This window comes from Eublepharis macularius, chromosome 6 (genome assembly GCF_028583425.1).
Source record: "Eublepharis macularius isolate TG4126 chromosome 6, MPM_Emac_v1.0, whole genome shotgun sequence".
Lineage (NCBI taxonomy): Eukaryota > Metazoa > Chordata > Lepidosauria > Squamata > Eublepharidae > Eublepharis > Eublepharis macularius.
Window position 1 is genome coordinate 104,180,580 of NC_072795.1, and position 26,983 is coordinate 104,207,562.

The 26,983-nt window shown below is 44.3% G+C and overlaps 1 protein-coding gene across 1 annotated transcript; it reads right to left on the bottom strand.

The window, feature by feature from the left end:
- Positions 1–391: 391 nt before the first annotated feature.
- LOC129332710 (lipase member M-like) lies at positions 392–26,752 on the bottom strand. The gene is made up of 9 exons (XM_054983937.1): positions 26,648–26,752; positions 24,719–24,836; positions 22,612–22,810; positions 20,644–20,753; positions 18,037–18,173; positions 14,987–15,133; positions 5,190–5,261; positions 2,886–2,957; positions 392–625 (listed from the first exon to the last, which is right to left on the bottom strand). The coding sequence occupies exons 1-9, from the start codon at positions 26,750–26,752 to the stop codon at positions 392–394; spliced, it is 1,194 nt and encodes a 397-aa protein (XP_054839912.1).
- Positions 26,753–26,983: the final 231 nt, after the last annotated feature.

Here is a 26,983-nt window from a genome sequence, read left to right on the forward strand (position 1 = left end):
TGATCTTCAAAAGCAGCTTTATGTCTTAGGAAACTTGGAACCTACAAAGGATTATGAAATCTTTCACACTCTTCAATCTTATTTGCGTCTTCAAAACAGGAAAAGGAGAGGATTATTTGCTTAAAAATGGCTGTTTAGTGAAGAACTTTGAAATCTTTTACAGATATGACTGTAAGATTTTTTAAAAAAGGTCACCCTCTAGTTGTTCATCGAGATTTCTCAATAGGTAGGATACAGGAATTCAAAGCGAATGTTGCAAACTGACATGTAGTAGCAATATTTCTTCTTATCAGTCCCATAAGTAAATGTTTAAAAGAAGAACACTTCAGTAAAGTGCATCTGGTGAGTATGATCTTTAAAGTGATTGCTGCTGCCCCCCTTCTGCTTTGGATTATGCATGCTGCCTCATCAGATTAATAATATCATTATACATGTTTTGAGGTGCATCCAGGCCCCAGATGAAATCCAGGTGAGCCCATCTTGGAATTGCTTTATGGAATACCAGATTTTTAATCTGAGAGAGTAAAATAGCAACATCTTCTGGGTCTGAAAGCAGATCTTGTCCTCCAGTCCATACTGCAGTTGGAACGTCCATATCTTCTATCTTATATAAGGGAGGAGTAAACTAGAAAAAAATATGTATATAGCCAGGAAGGAAAATAATCTGTTTTGTCCCCCCACCCCATTTTTAAAGAATTAACTCAAATTTCTTTTAAAAATTTTAACAGCCCTTTACCACCTCTTTTGAACTCTGTGTCTACCACTCACAGTTGAGCCCGTCTTTACTAAGAAATGGTGATTGTACAATGCTTACAGATGATGTGCTTGAAAACTGCTTTGTAGTACCCATTTTCTTTTGAGTTGGGAAACTGTTATTGGTGATTTGTAGGTCTGAGTTGGGAAACTCTTACTGGAGATTTGTAGGTTTGAAGTAAGCTGTAATTTATTTGCATGTGCACTGTTAGCAAAGTTTATGTCAACATAGCCAGTTGGCTTGTACGTGCTGCTGGCATACGCTCAGAACTGAGTAGAGTTTTAGGGTTGATGGGAACTGTAGTTTTCATAGCCTTCTGAGTCAATTCTAGAGGCTGTAAAAACTACAGGTCCCATCCACCCCAGTAGGAAGACATTTTGAGGGAGATTGGGAAAGCATCTTACTGGAAAGAGAGGTCTTTGTCCAGTAGGGTTCCCAGGTCCACTTCCCCAGGCAACCAGTGGGAGAAGCAGCAGTTACTTACCTGTCTTGCTGGTGTGCACAGGTGCTTGAGCATGCACGTGCCTGCATTCCCAGCCAACGGTATCACTTTTAGTGTGACCCAGAAATGATGGCATTGCACCAGGGCCTATTCTTTAACAAATGGTCCAAAACATAACACTATGCTTTGGTCTGATTGCTAAAGAATCTACCCCAGCGTGACACCATCACTTCTAGGTTGTGCTGGAAATGATGTCATTGGTTGGGGGATATGGGTGCTTCCTTCTTCCATGCATACCCATTTTCCAGGCATATCCCCTTCCACTGACCAGCTGGTGATTCAGAACCAAGCTACAAGTGATGAATTACACTTGCCTGGCAAGTGAACAGACTCACGTGTATTCCTCCCTGTTCACTTGCCATTCACTTGCGCACCACTTGATCAAGTGGAGTGCAAGTGAACAGGGAGGAATACACGTGAGTCTGTTCACTTGCCAGGCAAGTGTAATTCGTCAGATGTAGCTTAGGGCCAAGCTACAAGTGACGAATGACACTTGAACGGCAAGTGTATTTCTCCCTGTTCACTTGCCCTCCGCTCAATCCACTTGCCGTTCAAGTGTCATTCGTCACTTGTAGCTTGGCCCTTGGCTGTCAGTGGGCAGAGGCATGAATCACCAGGATACTGTTAGCTGTTGGCAGGTACCTGGCAAAGCAATTGTAAAGGATCATTCTCTGTTTAAAAGCCAAGCTCAACAATGTTACCCCCCCCCCCCATCTTCCAAGTGGTACATTTTGTAGTTTTAGGAGGGGGATAACTGTCAGATAAGGGAGTTAGGCAGATGTGCATATTTCCGTGAGCATCCTGATGAACACTCTAAAATGCTTGCTGAACATTTGCAAGTGTTTAACAGGAATGCTTGCACAAATCTACTAGGGTTTTCATACCACTGCAAAGAATTGTTCCACTGTAATCTCTGCATTCCTTTTTCTTACTTTCTTCCTGTATTATGCATAATTCTCTCTGTTGCAGTATCTGAAACCCAGTCTTTTAAAGTCATGATATTCACTGAAAACCATATCCATTTCCTTCCCAGCAGGTTCATGTTCTTTCCTTTGTGATGTAACTTGGCAGAGGTCACAGGCCAGAAAGGCCCCCACTTTCTCCGCTGTGACTAGACTGCAGGATGTGAACTGCTGCTGAGTGGCTCCTGCAGGCTGCCCATTCTCCCTTGGAAGTCTGTGCCTGGACTACTGAATGAGATCTGGTGGTAGCCTCAGGAGCTCATGCAGGCAAATGAAGTGGGCACACACAGGTGGAAGGGCTTCTTCCCCAAAGCAGTAGCAGTTCAAACTGGAAAAGTTGCCTTATAAGGCAATATAATATAATTTTTTCCAGAGCTCGGATGGATTGCAGAACTTGACTTCTGAAAGGCTCTAACTGTACGTACGTGTGTAAGTGTACACTTATGCATACCTGGGCCTTTTCATTTTTGGCCGGGTGTGTGTGCTGTCTTCTGCAAGTTTCAAAGTGGAATTAAGAATACTGAGGCACTCATTGAAAATGCCACAAATGAACTAGCCCTCAATGCCAAATTATTTGTCCATAATTCCAGTACACATTTTTATGTGTCCCTTTGTTATCTTTTTTCCTCTGAAGACTGTTTTTTTCAATAAATGCCCATTGTCTTACCTGATTGTGTTTCTCCTTATTCTTGACCTCCGGACCCCAATCATAACCTTTAAATAGTCCACAGTGGAAAACCTAATTGGAGGTTCAAGAGATTGAGCATTATTTTTCTAGAAGCACAATATGGACTCTTTCTTCCATTATATGGAGTATGAGCTACACACTTTTCCTGTTGTAGTGTGGATCTGGATTTTATAAAACATTTTTATGCCACCTCCTCAGAGACCTGCTTGAGGTAGTTCACAAAATAAAGCAAAATAATATCATAAAATAGAACAGCAGGATCCTGGTTCAGTAGCACCTTAAAGACCAACTAGATTCCAGGGTATACATGATGGAGGGATCTTTGACTTTCAAAAGCTCATACCCTGGAAATTTAGTTCATCTTTAAAGTGTTACTGAACCTGAATCTTGCTCTTCTACTACAGACCAACATGGCTACCCACTTGAAACTATCATAAACATAGAATCATTACAATTAACCACCATTAAAAACCTAGCCAATAAAAACTCAGAACTATAAAAGCACATAATCCCCCAGAAGGATTGAGCATTTGGCAAAATTAATAAATCTCACAGCATTCCTCAGGCTAGAAGTAGATTGTAAAAACAATTAAAAAGATTAACCCATTAGTTAAAAGAAATGTTTTGGCTTGACATCTAGGAGCCAAGCTACAAGTGACGAATGACATTTGCCTGACAAGTGAACAGACTCATGTGTATTCCTCCCTGTTCACTTGCCATTCACTTGCTCTCCACAAGTGGATTGAGTGGAGCGCAAGTGGAGGGCAAGTGAACATGGAGAAATACACTTGCCGTTCAAGTGTCATTCGTCACTTGTAGCTTGGCCCTGAGTCTGTTCACTTGCCAGGCAAGTGTAATTTGTCACTTGTAGTTTGGCTCTAAGGGCCAAGCTACACATGACGAATGACACTTGAATGGCAAGTGTATTTCTCCCTGTTCACTTGCCCTCCACTCAATCCACTTGCCGTTCAAGTGTCATTCGTCATGTGTAGCTTGGCCCTAAGAGTCTCTCCATGAGACTCCTTTATCAAGTGCCAGGAGATGCAATGTTAGCCAGGAAGCACAGTTTTAAGTGACAGAGCCAGCGGAGATCGCTCCGGAGGGGATGGATTCTCTCACAGTCCTCTGCTGCCTCTGGCGTGCCACACCGTCTCCCCTTCCTGAGCCTTTGCCCTGCTTAAAACTGCACTTTGTCTAGGCATCCACATTTGGACATAATGATAGACTGGAGTTGTACTTTCAAATCTAGGAAGTTTTCAAACATGCTACGAGAGGAAGAGGAAGAGAACATGGTTATCACTGAGGCACATACTTGATGTATGGATAGCTGATGCAGCAATATGTGACCTTCCAAAGCATCTCCAAATTGAGATGGGGGAAGGGCCTAATAAGATGAGCTGACCACCATGGACCAGATAGGGATCATCAGAAAAGAACCCAAGTGTTCAGCAAAAATCTAAAAAGCTATAGTAGAAGACGGCAATTTGGAGAAAAGTCATGGCATATGAAGGAAGGATTGTTTTACTCTTTTTCTGGGCAGATGCTTCTTCCCTCCACCATGTGTTGTTGGAAAAATATGTGTCAGTGAACCCCAGCTAGAGAAAAGTAGCTGGCAAAAGAGAAAGAGATGGAAAACAGCAGGTAGGAAAACGATTGACCCTATCCACCATTTCTTCCAAATTACACTCTCCCCCATTACTTATTAGACCTCAGTTTGCTTCCAAACATCGAGTTTTACCCTTAGAGCCAAGCTCCAAGTGACACCTTACACAGGTTGGACACTAGTCAGCTTCCCTCAAGTTTTGATGGGAAATGTAGGCGTCCTGGTTTTACAGCTTGGTTCTCCATTACAGCTGCAAGACCAGGATGCCTACATTTCCCATCAAAATTTGAGGGAAGCTGACAAGTGTCCAACCTGTGTAAGGTGTCACTTGTAGCTTGGCTCTCAGTAAACATATGTTAAAACATCCTGACAAGCCTTCCGTGTGAACTCAAAGCTGTATATGTATACAGTAATGCATTAACACTTAGTGATTTTTGTTCTTCTCTTTTTTCTCCTTTTTATTTCTTCTTTTCTTTCTTTTTTCTCTTCCCCTTTTATTGTTTTTTAAACTTATCAATAAAATAAAAAGTATTCAAATTTTAAAAACACTGATTTTTTTTTTGTTATGTGAGGAACAATAATGAATAATATGGTGAAGGCAGAAACATTGGATTGTTGCGGTTTACTAATTTAGATGAAGAAGATGAAGACAAAGAAGAAATTATAAATAATAAATGTACCTGACTCCAATGAAATATATTCTGAGCAGATGTTCCTGCTGGTGTCCGAGCAACATACACATTTACTCGACTCTGGAAGACAGAAGGAATACTGACTTTGCAGAGTAAGATTCATTAAAGACCAAGAAAATTTCCAGGGTATAAGCTTTCAACAGGCAAGCTCCCTTCATCAGATCCCTTGCTGAATAACTCGCTTCATGAATTTCCCAATTGCTTTAAAGTGGATGAGTGATTCCGGACGCATTGGATAATGTACTTTCAATGCACTTTATCAATTGTTTGAGGTAGATTTTTTGTTCTGCACATGAAAAAATACGTTCCAAATGATCTATAAAGAGGATTGGAAGCGCATAATCCAACATGTGCGGAATCACTCGATATGTAGGATGGTTGGTGTCTTCAGACCCCCCTCTGCCATCTTGACCCTAAGCAGTCACCTAGTTGGCTTCAGAGAGAGGGAGGACGAAGTTTGAAAACACCCAGAACTTCCTCCTTTTTCTGGCTCCCCTTCTGTGCAGCCTGAAATACACAGCCATGGACTTCCTTACTAGCCACCCCTTTATGGAGGAACCAGATGCTCAGTGGCAAAGCATCTGCTTTGCATGCAGAAGGTTCCAGGTGCAATCCCAGATTTAAAAATACAGGTAATAGCTGATGTGAAAGACCTCTGCCTGAGACCCTGGAGAGAGACTGCCAGCCAGAGTAGTGATCTCAGCAGACCAATAGTTTCTCTCAGTATAAGGCCACTTCACATATTCATGTAGTCCTTTTAAAAGCAGCCCTCCAAGCAGTCCATGCAAGCTATCAGGAGTTGGCGTGTCATTACTAGACATGGGCATGAACAGCATTACGAACAGAACAAACCAACCAACAGCCTAATCTGCTGTTCTCGAACAAGCTGTTTGTGAGGCCCCATCCTAAACGAACAGGTGGTCATTGCAAGCCTCTGCCTTCAGCAGCCATTCGTCAAGCCAGACAGTCTGGCACCTGCTGCAATCAATCCCCTTGGCAACCGGAGGTTGGGAGGGACTGAACTCTGTCTGAACTCCTCCTGGCTTTCTTTCTGGCTTTAACCCTTCAAAGTACTTTCAGCAGAGTCCCGTTTTTGCCTTTGTGAAGAGAAAATGACAGCCAATGGGAGACCCGTGGCTCATGCCTTTCCCGGGGTGCAATCTCTCTGAAACTTGGGGGGGGGGGTCTTCAGAGGACAGTGAGGACTATGTCCCCTGCAAATTTGGTGGGTATTGGACATTGGGAAGGTCAGTTTGTGGGGCATTTAAAGGGCCCTGCCCCTTGCACGTGGCAGGAAAGGGCCCTTTAAACTATCAGCTGGCAGGTGGCAGGGGGGGAGTCCCCCCTGCCACCTGCCAGCTGATAGTTTAAAGGGGTCTTTAAAGGGCCAGGTATGTGGGTTTTAGGAGAGGGGGGCTAAGTGGGGGGGTTGGGGTGAGGGGGGTTCTGGCCCCCACGAACAACGAACAATGAACAACGAACATGTCCGGGAACCGTTCATATTTGTCCATGTTTGTTGTTCATGGATGGCACTGAATGACGAACAAGGTGTTCAGGTTGTTTTTTTTCCATTCATGCCCATGTCTAGTCATTACATCTAGCCCTTATCCCAGGCAGCAGGTCCCTAAAAAGGGTTACTTCCCCATGTCAAGATTTGGGTCCAGTAGCATCTTAAAGACCAACTCGATTTCCCACATGTCCAGATGATAACAATGTCATCAATGAATCTCAAGTACATGAGGGACATGAGCGGATGGGAGCTGAGGAAGCTCCCACCCCTCCCACCATCTGCCAGGATGATAAGGACTCCTTCCTTTTTCCACTCCTTGTATCTCATGAAGGGAGCTCTGGCTCTCAAAAGCTCATATCCTGGAATTCTAGTTGGTCTTTAAGGTGCTACTGGACCCGAATCTTGCTCTTCTACTGCAGACCAGCACAGCTACCCACCTGAAACTTTCCCCGTGGCAGTTGTACTAAGCAGTGCTTAGTAAGCACTCAAAACAGTTAAGCAGGAATGCTGATGATATGGATAATGTCAAAACACAGGAATACTTTTTGTTTGAGTGATAGTTTCTTTGTTTCGGGTTGCCTGCTCTAGATTTTGATGTCCCATGATGGTCCTCTTCCAGGTTCTCTTGGATGTGAATGTTGGAATATGGTTGGGTGAGATAGTGAAACTTTTATGCATCTCAACTCCCGAAAGAACTGAAATCTGCTGAAAATGCCTGGAACAGTGTGAAATAAGTAGCTAATGTGTACAAAAATAATGCTACAGCATAGAGTAGCAGAGGTGAGCATTAACAGGTTCCTGGTTCAACAACACTAGTAATACTTAGCATTTATATAGCACTCTTAGTGTTCAAAGTGCCTATCGTACATTATTTGACTGCACTCCTTACAACAATCCTGTCAGGTAGGCTGGTATTATTATTCTCTTGAAGATGAGAATTCTAAGAGAGAATGACTTGCCTAAAGTCACCCAGTGAGCTTTTAACAGAAGTGAGAATTTGAATCAAGGACCTCCTAGATCATGACTCATTCTCTGAAAGTCTATCAGCACATCTTACATGCGGATGCTCAAGTGACTTACTTTCTTTGTGATCTTATATTCAAGTGTACTCTGTCTCTCTAGCAGTGCATGTATATCCAGAGAAGGCAGTTTCCAGGAATCAAATACCAATTGTGTATTCATAGACATGTTCAAACATTGAGAGACACTTAAATTTCTGAGCTCTCCTCCTCTATAAAAAAATTTCCCCTTTATTTTGTCACCAACTCCAGCTTTAACTAAATTTTAAAAGATGGCCTCCTCCATTTTGCCTTTATTCTCTAAAACCTTCTCTTCCTTCTTGTCAGAAACTTGTTTGAATATAGAGTTCCTTTGGAAACAGACTTTACATTAATTTCTTATGTAAATAGCATGCTAACTGTATATTTCCTGGAAGACAAGTTCTTTGGGGTGTAGTATGCATCACTCCTGAGTTAAAGTAATGGCCCAGTACTTAGGTACTTGATTCCCAAGTAATCTTCCCGTGCATTAGATTTCTCCCATAGTTATCATGTAAATGTCTATGTCCCTTATGCTGTAAAGAGCCTCATACCCCATCCAGAGAAGCAACGGCTCCCAGACTCACCTGGGGGACTGGATTGCAGGCGTTGCGGGGGAGGCGAGTGGGGAGATGGCATGGTGGCCGCCATGTTGTGGAGGGGTGGGGAAAGGCCAGGGGTCATGCCCAGGTTCATCCGGTGCAGCCCCAGGCCTGGGAAGCTGGCCCCCGCCCTTCAGCACTTGGTCCATGGCGGCAAGGAAGCAAGACGTGCTGGGGCCAAGTAGAAGGGCAGCCAGGCCGCAGCTAGGCAGGCAGGCCCCAGCGGCGGCGCCTCGGCGGCAAGAGAGGAAAGCTGGCCTTCCGACAAGAGCAGGCCTGCGGAGGACGAGTGGTGCTGTGCAGGCTCACAGCAGCAGCGGCTTTTGCTCCCTCGAGGCCCTGCCGGCTACGGTGCTTGGGCTGTGAGGCGGCCAGCCTGGCTACTTAGCCCTGACCTGCGGCGAGGCAGGCAGGAGGCCAGGCATCTCTCCAAATGCAAGACGCAAAGGTATGAGTGGGGGCGGGAGCGAAGCTGGGCTTCGCTGGCACACGCTGCGGGGCTTTTTGCTTTCCTGCCCGTGCTCAGCCGAAGCGGGCGGCAGCGTGGGAGCGATTGGGGCAGGCTCTCAGGAGCACGTACTTTGGAGGCAGGAGGGGGTAGCAGCTGGGCTGGGCACACGTGCGTGCAGGCGGGCAGCGGGTTCTTCTCCCCTGAAACCCCGGAGGCCACAGCGCCTCTGTCTCACGCAGCGCTGGCTCTCCTCTCCCTCTCCCCGCCGGGTGCCTTGCTGAGAGGAGATTTGCTTTGCTAGGAGGAGAGCCGCCGCCGGTGTGTAAAAGAATTTTTTCTCTCCTTCCTCCTGCCTCGCCCAGCCATGCACTTAAGAGGAGATTGCCTTGTCAGGAGGGGAGCTGCCGTGCTGGGTAAAAGAAGTTTTCTCTCCTTCCTCCTGCCTTGCCCACCCATTCACTCGAGCAGTCGGGAGGCCTCTCAGTGAGAGGAGCAGTACAGAGGCATCCCCCCCCCCACACGCACACTTCAGTTTTCAGGGAGCGGTGAGATTTCTCAGCAACTTCGAGGTGCCCAGTTCCATTTCCTGGGTCAATCACAGAGGGTGCTTGGAAGGGCTCTGAGGCAGTGGGTGGCACTCCACCCATACTCATATGGCAGTAAGGGAGAATTAGTCCCACAAGTGCCACTAGATTATGTTGTCTTAATGGGGGGGGGGGAGGCAAGCCTCCTTTGTATGAACGGCAAATAACATGTCATCCCTTGTTTACTGCTCTGAGTGGGGCACTAAATCCAGAAGTATGGCTCCAGAGGAGTTAGCCATGTTAATCTGTAGCAGCAAAATAGAAAAGAGTCCAATAGAACCTTTGAGACTAACCAGCTTCACAGTAGCACAAGCTTTTGAGAATCACAGTTTGTCAGAGAATAAGGCTGTGATTTTTATTTTCTTACGTGCATGCTAGACCAAACTACAAAGGCAGTGTATTCAAGGATACCTGCTAGATTCTTATTCTTCCCAACCTCTGGTATTGGTAGCTAAAGGGTCAGTACTGAAAAGAGAAAGGCTGCTTAAACAATTGAGAGTCATTATTTGCCGAGAAGCAGCCATTGGCTTATTGCAGTCAGGTTTGTCTTAATGATGAGACAGCCAGTTCCCAGGTATTAAATGGGTGACCCCCTGGTACAACAATTGACCATGGGGCATTGGACTTTGCTAAGGATCAGCTCTTGTAGTGCTCGGTATGCCACATATTTCATATACACTACTGCAGTTATTTACAACGCTGGTCACATTGGAGAGATATGACACTCATGTACAGGCTGGAAAACAGCTTTGTGTCCCAGACTACTGAGGAAGGTAAACCGGGGTAGTTCTCAGGGGAGGATAGATGCACTTTGACTGCTTTGGCAAGATGGGTGGCGAGCTAGTCTCTGTGGCAGTGGGAAGAGCAAGAGTCCATTAGCTCTTATAAGGCTAGCATAATTTGTGGTAGGGTATGAGCTTTTGTAATCCACGGCTCACTTCTTCAGATTCAGCTATAATATGAGTCAAACCTGTAACCAGCATTCAGAGCGGGTTTACTTCTCCTGTCACCAACGGGGAAGGCAGGCTGAACGGCACTTGCTAAAAAAGTTATCAGCAGTCATGCTGACCAGGAAATGGCAGAGTTAAATGCAGGCATGCGGTATAGATAAAATGAAACAGATAGCCAGTGGCACCTTCAACTTCCAGCACGAGTCAGAGGGTACAGCTCAGTGAAGGGAGTTCCGGGACAAATTAATTAAGGAATTAGATAATACATAAATGAATAGCAACTAACAGACAAGAACAAAAACAGAACAAACAAACAAACAAACCAAATCAGAGTTGTGCTGGAATTATCTGGTTGGGGACCAACGTGCTGCCGAGCTTCTTGTTAAAGTTGCAGTATCTAGTTAGCATCTCTGTTCCTCTGTTATGACGTGTTCACGTAAAATGTCTGGCATGTTTCTGTGCCCTTATTGGGTAGATGGCTAGAGAAGAGATTCCAAGCTGGTTAGCTACCTAAAAGGTTCAACACAGGCAGTTGGCGCTACTGTTTTGTTCCCGGCTACACTAGCTGCTGGCCAGGAAGCATGAGCACAATCACAAGTGATTAGATTATACAGTTGTGCGTGGGACGCATTGCGGGGCTACTACTTAGGCTAGGCATGATCCCATGCCCGGTGGCTTGGTGCTAGGAGGACCCATCTCTGTCTATTGCACCCACAGCCACATTCCCGCATGGGGGATTGGATCATAGTTTTTTTCCAACACACATCTCCATCTTGTCTCTGCAGATTTTACGGTGACATAGTCTCTCAATTTTTTTCCCTTACGTTATAGTATAATACCCAGAATAAGTAGAACACACTTGGTGCAAGGTAATTAATGCACATTGATTAACTCAGTTGCCCTCAGCATGCATGTCTTGATCTCGGGGTGCGTGGGGTGGCCAGTAATGGCACATTGCTGCTCTCCAAACTGGTGGGGAGCATTATGGTAAGCTTCAATGTAGAAATGGCTCAGTATTTGCTGCCGTGGAGGGGTCTGAAATCCTCATAACCTTGGCTGGAAGTGCTGATTCTCCATTGCAATCAGATGCAGCATGTTTTGCCTCAGTAAAATGGAAATAATGGATTAGCATGTCCCATACCCCTTTTAGGTATCCAGCGTCAGGCCCTTCTGCGATCTGTGCTCCATAGTAGCACATAAAACTTATGGTGAGCTAGTGCTTTAGCCTTAATTCCATTCCATGGACAGATTCCTGGCAGAACAGGCACAGAACGGTAAACTGATGTCAGGAACATGAGCACTGGGTTGCAGTCCAGCAAGCCTACTGTAAAGGCGCTTGCCCTTGGTTCGTGGTTTGGGGTACATGTTTAAATAAATAAAATGTAGGCTGGGAGTTCACTCGGAGCGCAGTGGGGTTTCTGCTGCCATATTCATTCCTCCCTGCGTACTGCCAGTTCTCCTTGTTCTCTGAGCGTAAGTAAATAATTCCCAGCTTTCTCTTTTCTTACCTCCAAGATTCCTTTGTGGATCAGTCTAATATTTGTATAGGCAGTTAGATATATAATTATAGAGATGGGTAGACATAGATATGCAGCCTCTATGTGCATTAAATGATTTACTTTGGAAATGGGATATCATGGTAACAACATGCTCTCGGGAAGTCTGGAACAATTCGACGCTGTTCAATGGTGCACACCCTGCAGTCTTATTCAGGCACATGGTGCGCGAGTGCATCTTACTTTGTCAGCTAATAAAAGTGTTCTTCAGTCCAATTTGTGGCAGGATGCAGATTCCGCACTTCAGAAGCCAAGGGATTGGTGCTTCAAGGGTATCCTGGGCGAAGCTATGGGCGGGACTTACCAAGGACCGGCAGAATTTGTAACCACTCGCGGGTGCAAGAGGGTTCTTGGACTGTTTGCTTCCTCCACCCGGCAACCCTCTAAGATGAGGCTTTAGTATTTGGCTTCAGTTACCCAACGTCCATAGCCATATCTATGCATGTGCTGATCTTCCTGGGGGAGGGCACGGGGCCTTGCCCTCCAACATCAAAAGAGGTGGGTTCAGGGTAACACATGTGGCCCTTTCTCATGTGCCCAGGGTAATGCCGATCGCCAGTTTGGGGTCAGGAAGGAATTTTCCTCCAGGCCTGATTGGCTCTGGGGTCCTGGAGGTTTTTTGCCTTCCTCTGGGCAGAGAGCAGGAGTCACCATGGATGGCTTGTCCTTGTTATTGGGGTGGTCCATCCTCTCCTATATTTCCTGGGGGAGATGGTCACCGGTGGAATGATCTGGGGTTCCCCCTGCTGTGGATAGGGGATTCATATAGTCAGAGGCACCGAGCTGCAGTGATGAAGACCAAGCTCTTTGCTGATTCTCTCTTTTAGCTGCAGGTTCTGCTGGTTCCAGTGCGGACTTGCCAGAGGGGATGCGGCTGCCAGGTCCAGTGGTGACAAGGTGGCTAGATCCTCGAGGGGTGCAACAGCACAGTGGAGCCTAACAGTGGCCTCAGGGGCATCCTGCATTTCCTCAGGACCAACAGAGGGGAGCTCCACAGGGGCCTGCAGCTTGAGTTGTGCCTCCTGGGTCAAGGGGCTGGAGCAGATCACAGTGCCCAGACTCGATAGAACAGGATGCTGGGGGCTGAGCCCATGGGGTGGCCAGTGGAGCCTGCAGGGTGATTCTTCCCTGGTCAGCTGGAGTGGAACAGCGATCGTTCTCACCTGGTGGAGCCTGTCCGACTGGGGTCTGGACATGTGGTTGCAGGGCTCTGGCGGGGCCCTCTTGGTTTGGTTTTGCAGCTCTAGGGGCTTTGGCGGTGAGCCATTTTGTGGCTCTTGTGGCGTATTGGGCATTGGGCACCGATCCGTTTGGGGGGAAACAGGGCCCTCAGGCTCAGTTTCCCTATTATGGAGATCCCCATAAGGGGTCTGGGGAGTGAGGAATGGCCGGTGCATGCCCAGTCGGGGGCTGTCAGTCCACCTCACTCCCAGGTGGCAGGGGATGGTTCACAGAGGGGTGTACACCCATGTGGCATCCCACTGACTGTCATCCCATGGTTCCCCCCCTCAGCACGGGTCTGAGGGGGCGTGTGGGTCATCGGCTTGGCAGACGGGTCAGCCGATGCTCGGATCTGTGCCCTATGCGCGCCTTTGCTCCCTGAGCTGTAATCTCAATAAAGTTGTGGCCTCTTTACCTCCAGCACTGTGTCTGTGTGTTTTGTCGCCGTGCCTCCTCTCCACTCTCCTCCCCCACTCAGCACTCGCCTGCAAGCAACGGCTCCCAGACTCACCTGGGGGACTGGATTGCAGGCGTTGCGGGGGAGGCGAGTGGGGAGATGGCATGGTGGCCGCCATGTTGTGGAGGGGCGGGGAAAGGCCAGGGGTCATGCCCAGGTTCATCCGGTGCAGCCCCAGGCCTGGGAAGCTGGCCCCCGCCCTTCAGCACTTGGTCCATGGCGGCATCCCGCCCAACCCTCCCTTTTGTCACAACTTTGAAGTGAGTAGGCTGCGTATTGGGCATTGGGCACCGATCCGTTTGGGGGGAAACAGGGCCCTCAGGCTCAGTTTCCCTATTATGGAGATCCCCATAAGGGGTCTGGGGAGTGAGGAATGGCCGGTGCATGCCCAGTCGGGGGCTGTCAGTCCACCTCACTCCCAGGTGGCAGGGGATGGTTCACAGAGGGGTGTACACCCATGTGGCATCCCACTGACTGTCATCCCATGGTTCCCCCCCTCAGCACGGGTCTGAGGGGGCGTGTGGGTCATCGGCTTGGCAGACGGGTCAGCCGATGCTCGGATCTGTGCCCTATGCGCACCTTTGCTCCCTGAGCTGTAATCTCAATAAAGTTGTGGCCTCTTTACCTCCAGCACTGTGTCTGTGTGTTTTGTCGCCGTGCCTCCTCTCCACTCTCCTCCCCCACTCAGCACTCGCCTGCAAGAGATCTGTGTCTCTTCCAAAAGTTGATTTCAACTGTTGTTCAGTTGTTGGAAGGTTTGGGCTTGGGTCACTCTTGGCTTTGGTTTCCTGTTTCTTGCTGCTTTTTTATTTTGAGGAAGCTTATAGTTGACTCCATCTTGAGACGCCTTGCACAATAAACTAGGGTAACAGTAATTCAAGTTGGCCACACCCTGTTCATTAAACTTTTGGACCCAAATTAACTAGACCAGTTTTGACTGTTTTCTTTCTGCCTTTCATTGTCTTTAGAATAGTGAAGCTTAAAGTTTGAGATGGAGGCTCTCTTAGTTGTAAAAGATTTCTGTGAAGATTTACCTATAAGGGGGGTAAAGCCTCTAACGTGTCACAAACAAGGTGGGGAAGCATCTGAATCTGTGTAGGAATCTACCATTTGAGTAAATAATGAAGCAGGGGGAAATATACCCATATACCCGTATTCTATACCTGTGATATACCCGTATTCTAATAGTTGGGATGACAACTGCAGGTCCTGTTTGTATTTGTATCCCCTTAATGTTTGCTTATTCTACAAAAATACAACGTTGTTGGTTTTATATTGGTAACAAAAGTGATAACTCCTTGCAGTCTTCTGTTTTGCTTTGTTTATATTGGCTATATGAGAAAGAACAATACAATTAAAAGAAAAATAGAAATGCCTGTCTTACCCTCTACTTAGCAGTCTATTGGATCATACTCACCATATTCATATTTGCCATATTATAGCCACCCAGAAGGAAGAAGACATTTCCACAAACACCAGAAAAAAATCTGTAGCTACACAATGGAACAATAATCTTTTTGAGTAATCTGTTCCGGGGAAGGAATTCTTTTTTGCCAAGCATTACCTGTAAAATACAAAGGAACTGGTCAGCTGAAGACATATTTTGTTTCCTTAACTTTTTCTCTTGTCTAAATGGGACAGTGTGACAATCATCCCCAAAGTCCTGCCTATCTTCCAGGGCTCTGAACCAATTCTTGTGATTTAAGCCATATGCAAACCCCAGAGATTGCTAGCCAATCAGAGCCCCTTGAACTCCACTGGATGGGAGAGGGTGAACCAACCCGTTTAAGAACAAAAAAGAGATACTTTCCCCCCTCAGATAGGGTGTGGATAACAGTGTAAGCTTAGTCAGGCTTTTTATTTTGGTTTTTAGTTAGGATTTGAGGACAGGCTAGGGAAGGAAAATTGCTCTGCTCCTCTCCCATTTCATCCTCACTGCTGCCAAAAGAGCTTTCCTCACCAGCTTAGTTTGAGAGATAGATCAGAGTAAGCTCCATGTTCCTGGACAGAACACTTATGTCCACAATGAATGTCATATACTGGCTCTCTCAGCCACTTTTCCCTGGATTGTTTGCACATAGGGCCAAGCTACACATGACGAATGACACTTGAACGGCAAGTGGATTGAGTGGAGGGCAAGTGAACAGGGAGAAATACACTTGCCGTTCAAGTGTCATTCGTCACTTGTAGCTTGGCCCACAGAAGATAACAATAATTTGGGATGGAACATCTGTTGGACAAGAGTGTAATACCTAAAAGTATGATTCTAATTGGATATCTGTGTATAGGAATGTATTTCCCACTGAAACCAAATGGATTACTTAACTAATATGATTAGCAATGAAGAATCCAAAGCAAATTTTAAAATGACAGGTGAGCCCACTCCAAGTATTTTTCCCTCTCAGCTCTGCTTCTGTATACCAGTTTATTGAAGAAATCTTTCCTAGCTTGAGAGAAATTGTTCAGAAAGACATTTTTGAAATTTAAGAATAATAATATATTATAATAATAACATTCAATTTATATACTGCCCTTCAGGATGACTTAACACCCACTCAGAGCGGTTTACAAAGTATGCTATTATTATCCCCACCAACAAAGCATCCTGTGAGATGGGTGGGGCTGAGAGAGCTCCAGAGAACTGTGACTGACCCAAGGTCACCCAGCTGGCTTCAAGTGGAGGAGTAAGGAATCAAACTCGGTTCTCCAGATTAGAGTCCTGCACTCTTAACCACTACACCAAACTGGCTCTCATAATGATGACCATGTGCTTATATACCACTCTTCTGGACAGATTAGTGCCACACTCCGAGCGGTGAACAAAGTCAGTGTTATTATTATCTCCACAATACAGCTGGGGAGCGGGTCTGAGAGGAGTAGCTTACCTAACGCCACCTGCAGAGTTCATGGCAGTAATGGGAGTCAAACCAGCAGAGTGCTGGCTCAGAGCCCAGCCATTTAACCACTATGCTACAGCTAAAGGATTATAGTAAAATAGAATTGTTCAAGTGGGTGTTCTTATAAAGAGAACAGGATTGCATTTTTATTATGCAAGATTATCTTGTTTTAACTGCATTGTCATCTCATTTTTGTAATCTAGTTTTTGTTTATACTATGCTTTGCGCTGTTTTTATTGTGTTATTTTCAAATTTTGTAATCCACCTTCAGTCTCATTAAGAAATGCAGACTATAAACATAGCAGGACGTGTCAAAGGGCTTAAAAAGGAATATCTCTGTTTAGGACTGCTGTGTAGGTTGCCTGGGCCCGTGATAAAATACTGCACACAGAGGAGAGAACATGGGTTCAAAGCTGGTATGTGGATTTAGGGAGCATAAGTTATAATGTAGGACAATATGCAAGACTTTAAAAACTTTAACTTACCATTCAATTTTTTATTTTGTGGAATGAATTAATTCCTAAGTGATTTTTCTGTTATACTAAAGATTTTTTATTCTAGAATGTCCTTAAAAAAGTAAGAATTGCACTGAATCATTCTTTTTGTATCAGCACCAACTGCTATACCATCCGTAGAGTTTTAAAAAAAATAATGTGTGTATTTAGCCAGTGACTAGGAAACTGAACACCAGATGGCAGTGCTGATTTTTTGCTTGGCTGTGCGCTTGTTGCTGTAGTGAATTTTTGCCCAAGATTTATTATATGCATATTGCTTATGCAATCAAGGTGCTTTATATCTGTTCAATGATTTTAGAAGCATTTAAGACTTCTGAGAAATCATATGAAAAATGCCTGAGTAATGATACATTTTAAAAAATAATAATCCTTTGCATTCCACTAGAGTTAGAAAAATAGAACTGCATACCCCTTGTTCTGGTTTTCATTTGATAGCCACCATATATATGGGTGCCATTCTCCTGCCTGCGACTGATGGTATTTAAATAAGAGTCAGAAGTTAGGGTTGTAATTTTTGTAACTCTTAAATACTTAAACAAAATCTTCCCAAACCAGTGAACTCCCAATCAATGGTATTTGTGGTTTTGCAACATGGTGAGTTAGCAAGAGAAAGCTTGCTTTCAGTTGTAACTAGTTTGTGTTTTTTGGATAAGGGAGGAGCCAGGCTAATAAAAGATAACTGGAAAGAGAGATGTGTTTTGGTATTTTCTGTTTCACCAAGTTTTTTCAGATAGTTTTGTAAATAATAGTTCCTTGATAAGCATATAAATATCTTATTTTTGTTACTCTTCTACTCATAGTTATGCCATGTGTGTGCATGGCAGAAAGATTAAATCATGTTCTTTCAACAGTGTGCTTATGTACATGTTTAAAGTACGCATGGTAGGAAACAAACTGAAAATCTAGAACAATTTAGAAGATTAATAGTGCAATCTTAAAAACACTTTTTGGCCAATAAGCCCCATTGATTAGAATTCAGTAGGATTGTGAGCATATCTTCTTAGGATTGTTTTATGATTCTTTGTACAATCAGAAATGGAAAAAGTAGGACATACCCTGAGAAGTTTTTCTGGAAGGCTCATAAGCTTTACTGCAGGGCTTCTTGCATACTTAATTCTAGTTACAGGAGCTAAGGCCAAAAACATTTTGATCTTTTGGGCTAACTCTGGCATTGTTGAAAATGCTATAAATGCTGGAAAATCAAAGAGATGAGTTAGTGACAGCAAAAGGAACGACCACAAGGAAAATAAACATACCAGAAGCTTAGCTGGTCTCCAGGCATGTATGTGGCTGCAGCAATTGCAAACATTAAATGCTGACTCACTGCATTGCTGCTGTTGCAAGATGTGGTTTATGAGAGACGCACCTTACACTTTGCACCACTGCCATCATTCCCCTGTAGAATCAGCTTTCTTTTCACATCCTGTTTATATGATATCTACTTACTTTATAAAGGGACATAACATTGCTTCACTTCTGCAATCGTGCAACCTTTCGATTCCTTAAAAATAGCTCTTGTCACAGTCCTCTTTCTTTCACTTAGTGTTTTCAAACAAGCTGGTATAGTGTAAGAGGGAAGAGGCTAGCCTGGAAATGTCTTCAGTTAAAGTTTTCCCTCTGCTGTGAACTAACTGTAGCATGTGGAGTCCCACAGTGGGGCAAATAGAACCCCCCAATGGCTGTTTCAGCCTGGGAACATGGTGCAGGGGCAGTCTGAGGTCCCTTTCCCCTTGCATGCCAAACTCCTGAGTGGAGCCTTTGGGAAATTAGTTCACTGATGTATCATCTGTCTATATCAGGTCCCATGGCAGATGTCACATGACTTCTAGTTTGGTCCTTGGTCTGCAGTATGGAGATACTAATAAAGCCATTTGAAAGCACTTTCAGTATTATTATTGGTTAAATTGCCTTTGTTTTATATACTCTCTGAATCTGAGCTACATTTGTTGAAACAGTGGCTTGGATTCAGCTGAGCATTTCTGTGGATGAAAGGATTTTCATCTGTGTAACAGCAACCCATGAAGCTGTCTTACACTGAGTTCAGACCATTGGCCTGTGAAGATCTATGTCTACTCAGACTAGCAGCAGTTCTCACAGAGCTCATCAGGTTTCTCAGGTCTTTCACATCACCTCCTACATGATCTTTTTAATTGGAGATGCCGGGGACTTAACTTGAGACCTGCTGCATGCAGAGCAGAAATAATACCACTGAGCCACAGCCCCTCACAAATATAAAACGCTGATATTTGGACCTTGCTATGCTACTGCCTATGCAGTTTATATATAAAAGCCAAAGATTGGCAGAGTGAGGCATTCTCCAATTTGTGTGCTTCAAGCAAGATTTAGTGTAGTCATGGTTTTATAAGCCCTATTTATTATTCTGGTGATTTCCAAAAAAAATATTTCAAATCTTTCTTCAGGCAACTTTCAACAACAACAACATTTGATTTATATACCACCCTTCAGGATGACTTCAGAGCAGTTTACAAAGTATGTTATCATTATCCCCACAACAAAACACCCTGCAAGGTGAATGGGGCTAAGAGAGCTCTGGAGGAGCTTTGACTAGCCCAAGGTCACCCAGCTGGCTTCAGGTGGAAGAGTGAGGAATCAAACTCAGTTCTCCAGATTAGAGTCCCATGCTCTTAACCACTACACCAAACTGGCTCTCAACCTACTATAGGTATACAGCCGTGCTCTATATTTCATTATCCAGGTGCTCCTGTCCTGCTTCTGAACCAGTCTTTTGAGCATGGCCAGGAGGCTAAGAGAGAACAAGCTAAAGGATTCCAGACAAGATGGAGGTGATGCTGGTTGGGAAGGCTCATGTTTGAGAGGGACTTATAGTGGAGGGAGTGGGGTTGGCCTTTGTAGGACAGCTGAAGAGCTTGAGGGTGCTGTCTGAAAAGCAGGCTGGTGGGGTGGCCAAGAGTGCCTTCTATCAACTGCATCTAGTTCCCCAGTTCCTTTCTTCGAGCCAGATGATCTGTCCCTGCTGATCCATGCATCTGTAACCTATGGCCTGACTACTTGAAGACAAAAAGAAATGAAGAAATAAATATTAAATAAACCCCAGAAACAGCAGCCGGTTCAGAATGCAGCAGCCCAATTATTGTCAGGATCTAGATAACTGGGAATATATCATGTCTACCTTAAAACAGCTGCATTGGCTGCCAAGTCCAATTCAATGTTTCCAAGTCCAATTCTTGTGGTCTTCATGGCCTAAGACCCCCACATCTAAAGGACTCTCCTCCCACATGTATGTCAACTGTACTTCTCAGGCTGCCACCTACAGACCATTCCTCTGCTTAATGTAAACTATGCCTTCTCTTGGCTCTCACTTAGCTCAGTCTCCTGAACTTTGGGGAGATGATGCAGGTCTATTTTATTTCCCAGGGCTTTTAATGGGGTACAGAACACAGGGAGCTTTGGGTGGTCATTTGGGGTTTTATATTTTGGGTTTTAAATTGTAGTGTTTTGAATTATGACTTGTAAGCTGCCTTGAGCCAAAAAGAAAGGTGGGATACAAATATCTAAATAAACATATAACAATTTGGTCCTTTTCTCTCTGTAATTACATGTCTGCTCTTAGATCTTCATTTTGCACTGTATAGTATTAAATGACAATATTTTTACATAAAACTCCTCTTTTTATACCATACCTATCGCAGCACCCTGCGAATAGCCAATGTAGTATAATTGTTGCTGTCCAGTGGTTTGCAGAATAAAGTTCAGAACAGCTGGAAGATCATACTTGGCCATCTCATCAAAACTGCATAGGATATAAATCAAGACATTGATTACTGACATACAAAATTTATTTTGTAGGATATCATGCAAACGTGAGTCAGCTCTCATTATTGATCTGGTACCAGATAATGGGTTGAATCCATACTAAGGTCTTTTCCACACAAGGCTTCTTCATCAGTTCTGGCCCCATACTACATCAATTTCTCTCCAGAGTTGTGCACCAATGATCAAAATCCCCCGATTCAGTCTCGAAACTGCATTGAAAGGCTACAACTGCCACAGAATCAGAGCCAAGCTACAAGTGATGCCTTACACAGGTTGGACGCCTTACACAGGTTGGATGGGAAATGTAGGCGTCCTGGTTTTACAGCTTGGTTCTCCATTACAGCTGCAAGACCAGGATGCCTACATTTCCCATCAAAACTTGAGAGAAGCTGACAAGTGTCCAACCTGTGTCAGGCATCACTTGTAGCTTGGCTCTCAGTCTTTCCCTGGCTTTTCTGCAGCTTTTCTCTCTGCACATATATACTACAAAGGGTTTTTCCCCAGTAATGTCAAACAGGGCTTTTTTGAAGTGCAGAATGCTTTCTTCAATGTGAGGCCTGACCTGGAACGTGCCTTTTGCTCTCCTCTTTATTCCCCTGCATCCTGATTGGTTGAACAGCAAAAATTCTGTTTTCCCTCTGATTTTTTTTTAAAAAAATAAATAGCAATATTGCAGTGTTGATGCCTTAAAGAAAAAAAAATCTTGCAATGGAGGCGAGGGGAGATTCTGCAATATGGCTAACACAAAAACTGCAGAGAATCCTGGATCCCACTTGATATTTTAAAGTTTTCACCTGTGCTTCCTGTACTTTTTAGTTATTCTTTTTTGGCAATTAATTTCTTTTAAAAAACAATCTTGTAAACTTGGTGCCTCAGCAATCAACTGAGGAAACTGACCTGTCCTCAGCCGATCAACTGAGAAAACTGACGAGTTCTCTGACCTGTCCTCAAAGCCTGCAGCAGAAACGGGGCATTTTTCTGTTGCAGAAATAAAAAAAACAGACACCACTTCAGTTCAACTCTCTCAAAATGTAGAATTAAAGAATCGAAGCAGTACGGGGCCAAAACCAATGAATAAAGCAGATCCGATCCGGATGGGCTGAATACGAAGAAAGCCCAATATAAAGTTCACCATTTTATTTTATTTATTTATTTTATCGTATTTATATTCCGCCCTCCCCGCAAGCAGGCTCAGGGCGGATAACAACACTAAAACATTTAAAACATTTCATATAAAACATTTAAAAACATTGTACGAAGATATTGAAAATAGCAGCACTCTTTTCTTGATGGCTGCAATACCGTTGATTACAAAAAGTGCAACAGTGCAGTTGAACATGGCAGCAGCTTCAGAACAGTGGTGGGCAGCTCTCATAGGGAGGGGAGTAGATGTTGTATCCTCCAGCCAGCAGAGACCAGCCTCAGCCATAAGCCTGGCGGAAGAGGCATAAGTTTTCCAATGGTAGAATGAAACTTCCCTGCCTCCCTCTCCCACTGCAGCCCACTGATCTCTGTAAAATGCTCTTCTTGAGGGATGGGACCCTGAGGATGATATGCAGAGAGTCTGCAGTGAGAAGTAGGAATCAATGGAAACCAGCCGTTTAGTCTGAATCCAACCCAATATTTATGCATTCCATTAGTCTGATAGGTAGAAAAGTCAAAAGACTTTCAATGTCGCACCCTTCATGTGATGGGTTGCTTATTGTGCAATCCTAAGTGGTATCACACCCTTATAAGCCCATTGACTTCAACTGATTTAGAAGGGTATAGTTCAATTTGGGATGGCACTGGACTACTCTATTGTAAACTACATGCACTGCAATAATGTAATATACCTGAAAGCCCAAAACTCTTCTTGATATACAGACATATTTTGATGTCTTCTGGACCAGATATTCCCTCGGCTGTTTCCAATCCAAACATCATAGCCAGCATCTGCAAGGACAAAGCCCAAACTATTGTTGTCCAAGTTGGTGACCCAGTTGCTTCCATCTCCTAGCAAGCCATGTTGGAGAAACACCACAGGCTTCACAACTGCAACAGGAACAGAACAGGTTATTTCGTTATTATTCTCATATGATAGTATTGAGACATAGCAAGGATTTAGGGGATTCAATACTAAACTTTTTTGAACATTCAAAATTCTTTACCAAGGCAATTCACATTCCCAAATTTGGATTTCAATATATATGTATTTTTAAAGTGAGTTCATTTTTGTGAATGTGCTCATGTGGCAAATTGTGCTGATGGCATATGCAAAATTCCATCTGAAAGGATAGCATTTAAAATTGAAATATCAAATGTCATTCTGATATCTAATATTTATTTTAAAGCATTCTTTCTTTAGAAATGGCACAGTTTGGGCTATGGGTTGCAATATAACATCAGCATTCCTTATGTCCTTAATTAATTTTTATCTTCCCCCTATCTACACTCTGGGATATGCATGTGTTCATTCATAACCATGACAGCTGAATGGCCCCTCTGATTGCCAGATGCTGGAGAGCAGTCAGAAGATGAGGGCTGTTGCCAGTGGACCGTTCTTCTGGGTTTCCCTCTGGCATTGATCTGGCTAATGTTGAAAACAGGATGCTGGACTATGTGGGACATTAGACTATCCAACATGGCTATTCTTATGTTCTTACATCTGTGGGACCGCCTCTCCCTATATGTGCACCAGAGGATGCTCCGATCAGGAGATAAGCAACTACTAGTGGTTCCTGGTCCCAGGGAGGCCCACCTGGCCTTGACCAGAGCCAGTGCCTTTTCGGTCCTGGCTCCAACCTGGTGGAATGTTCTGTCAAATGAGACCAGGGCCCGGCAAGATCTGCTATCCTTCCGCCGGGACTGTTCTGCCAGGCGTATGGTCGGGGCTGAGTTGGGCCGAGCCAAATAGAGTACATCGAGTCCCTCCCTGTATAGAATCATCCACCACCTAACGGCTGTTCTGCTGAATGTGAACTATTGATTGATGGGTAACAGCGATTGATTGTTTTGGTGCTGCCTTATACAGATTTTTTAAATACTTAAATACTGTATTATTGTTTTAAGTGATTTTAAATGTATCTAATGTAAATTATTATTATTGTGTGTTTTAGATGTATGTGAATGTGATCCTCCCTGAGCCTGCAGGCTGTGTGTAGGGCGGAATACAAATTGAATTTAAAAAATTAAAAGAATGAGATGCTGGATAAGCCACAGTTTAGCTCAACTGACCTCTGATTTAGTTTAAAAATAGACTCTCACCCCCTGCTTTTTATACCTAAACAGGAAGGGTTGCCTATTCTTTTCATTCTGTCTGTTCTATTTATTGAACTGACAAAAGAAGAAGTTGAGAAGATCCTGCAAGCAGCTCCTGAGTGCAGTTTGGATTGAGTTTGCTTTTGTCCTCTGCAGGTACTTAAGCCTGGGTGTGACCAGACGTGTGAGTCCAAGAACCCCTGATGCTTATCTGTGGCTCAAAATCGGGGGTAGCATTGAATCACAATATGTCCAGGATGTATTCGTTTTCATTTTATTTATTTAAATTATATTGTTTAAATTGGCTTCCTTGGTAATTTCTGTAAGATGCTTTGTGTCATAGTGGCATAGAAAAGTGGCGTAGAAATTCCCAAATAAATGCATTTCTCTTTACTGATCCCTAGTATGTTGTATTGCTTCATGTGTGTGTGTTAGAGAGCTTGCTTCTTAGTTGACACAACAATATTCTAATGCCAGTTTTTTTAAAAAAAATGCAAAAGCTCTGGTGGCCTGAAGAAGAGAGGTAGCCATTTCTGCTGGATAAGTCCAGGGAAACTGTGGGGAAACATGTTATGTGGAAGCCCCGTTCCTGCTGTGCTTAATCTCCAGCTGCACCAGCAATAAGGAAATCACAAAATTGTATCCCTTTGTGGAAGGCATCTATGACTTCTCTCTGCTTTGCATCGTATCAGTAAATCATACCTGAGTTCCCTTGGTTCTTAATGCCAAATGGGATTCTGTTGATGCTAAGAATATAGCCATCATTTGTCACTACTTCATATTCTTCACTGTGGTAGCCCCTGTACATGATGAGTTGGTTCTGCAAGAAAAAAATGCACCAGGTTTTATGAGCATTGGTGGAAGAGTCTATGGAGCCTTCTACAACAGTAGCTGGATAGCCTTTTGCTCAAAAAAGAAATGAAAGAAAGGACTGCCTAAGGCTCTACCACAACCAAGTGGTTTCACTAGAGTCTTAAATTGTAGGAGTGCATGAGTCACCTGCTGCCATATGGATGTGAGCAGCAGGTCCATCATCAAAATCTTAATTAGTAGGTACAGTCAGGTATAGAGTCAGATACTCAGTTTACGCCCTCTGGGTCACAAACTAGGGCAGCCAGGCTACCTTTGAGATCTCTTTCTCAGGCCATAAGCCCACTTGCTTAGATGGTGGCACCTAGATTGTCTATTGCACTGTTTACTGCACATCTTACTCTGAATATATTGTCTACTTTTGCAATCCAATCTCTGCATTGTTTACACTGTGTCATATTTTACACCTTTCGTTTCCATTGTTTTCTAGTTTCATAACCTTCGTCCTATTGTTCTGTTCTCTTGCGCTGTCTGATTGCATTTTTTTAAAAAAGTATTTTGTTATCTGCTTTAAGTCTCAGAGCCTTGCTACAAGTGACATTTTACACGTGAAGGATAAAGGATCATTTTCGCACGTCTTTCTGGGAACTGAAGTTTCTCTCCCCCACCGCTTTTCCTTTTGTTCCTTCCCCTCGCTGCCTGAAGAGACAGAGAAAGCCTGCGGCAACAGCAACTTTTGCAAATTGTTTCTCCAGTCACAAGCCTGCTCTCAATGATCTTTGGGGCAGGCAGCTGCAACTTTCTCAGCTTTCTTTGGAGCATTCCCCCCCACGCACACAGAAAGATGATTTGCAAAAGCTGATGTTGCCGTAGGCTCTCTCTGTTTCTTCAGGCAGCGAGGGGAAGGAACAGAAGGAAAAGGGGTGGGGGAGAGGAACTTCAGTTCCCAGAAAGACTTGCGAAAATGATCCTTTATCCTTCACGTGTAAAATGTCACTTGTAGCAAGGCTCTCAGTAAGAAGGATGACCTTTAAGCAAACAGTTCAGATTTGTACAGATGCTGTTTCATGGCGTACACTAACAGTGAAATCCTAAGAAAAGTTACTCTAGTCTAAGCACAACAGATAGGGCGCCTGGCTGCTGCTAGCTGCAAGTGCAGCTTTGGGTGGGGGCTGGGCGAAGAAGTCAGCAGACAGGGTGCCCGGAGCGTCGCTACATCTCCCCCTGCTCGCCCAGCCCCCACCCGAAGCCACACAGCCCGGAGCTGCATAGCCCAGTGTTGCTCTGCCTTTCCCCTGCTTGCCCGGAGTGTCACTTCATCTTCCCCGCCCCCTGCTCGTCCGGCCCCGCAGAGCGATGCCGGGCTATGCAGTTCTGAGCTGCACAGCAGCGATGCTCCAGGCAAGTGTGTGTGTGGGGGGGGTGCCAGGAATGTCACTGCATCCCCCCCACTCACCCCCCAAAAGCCACGCTGCACGGCTCGGAGCTGCATAGCCCAGTGTCGCTCTACTTTTCTTGCAGTATTTTATCAGTTCACACATGTTCATTCATAATGGAGACGAGAAGAAATAAATGAATGAAAGGAAATTAAGTGCTGCAGGCTGCATATGCTGCAGCTCTGGAATTAATTTTAGAAATTCTCCCAATTCAACAGAAGTTGAAGAGGAGTGAAACAATACAGGAATCAGTGGAAATGGGACACCTGAAAGGAGGCTTAGTTTAAAATATGTCAGAAACACTGAACGGGGAGTTGTAAAATTATACTAGTAACCATGACAATATATCCCATTCATTCTGAACAAATACCAAAAAGCAACTTACAATACTCATAAACGCTTCTGGATCTGCAGCTCTTTTTGCTCTTACGTGTTCTTTTGATTTCACAAGTCCTTGGGACAGACATATCACTATAAGAAATGGCCACATCCTGGGTAACAGAGTACATCCATCAGAAATGATATTATTATGAATTATACTTCAATACCATTTACTCATTAATAAGGGAAGAGTTTGCTTCTGCTTCAAATATACCCAGAAAAAATGTAAACAAGAAATGAAAAAAAAAATGGCTGCAGTCCAAATTCGGACTTCTCATGTTTGGGAATTAAGTTCCCAACATGGACCACATATAGCACATTTGACTCAAAGCAGACCCAC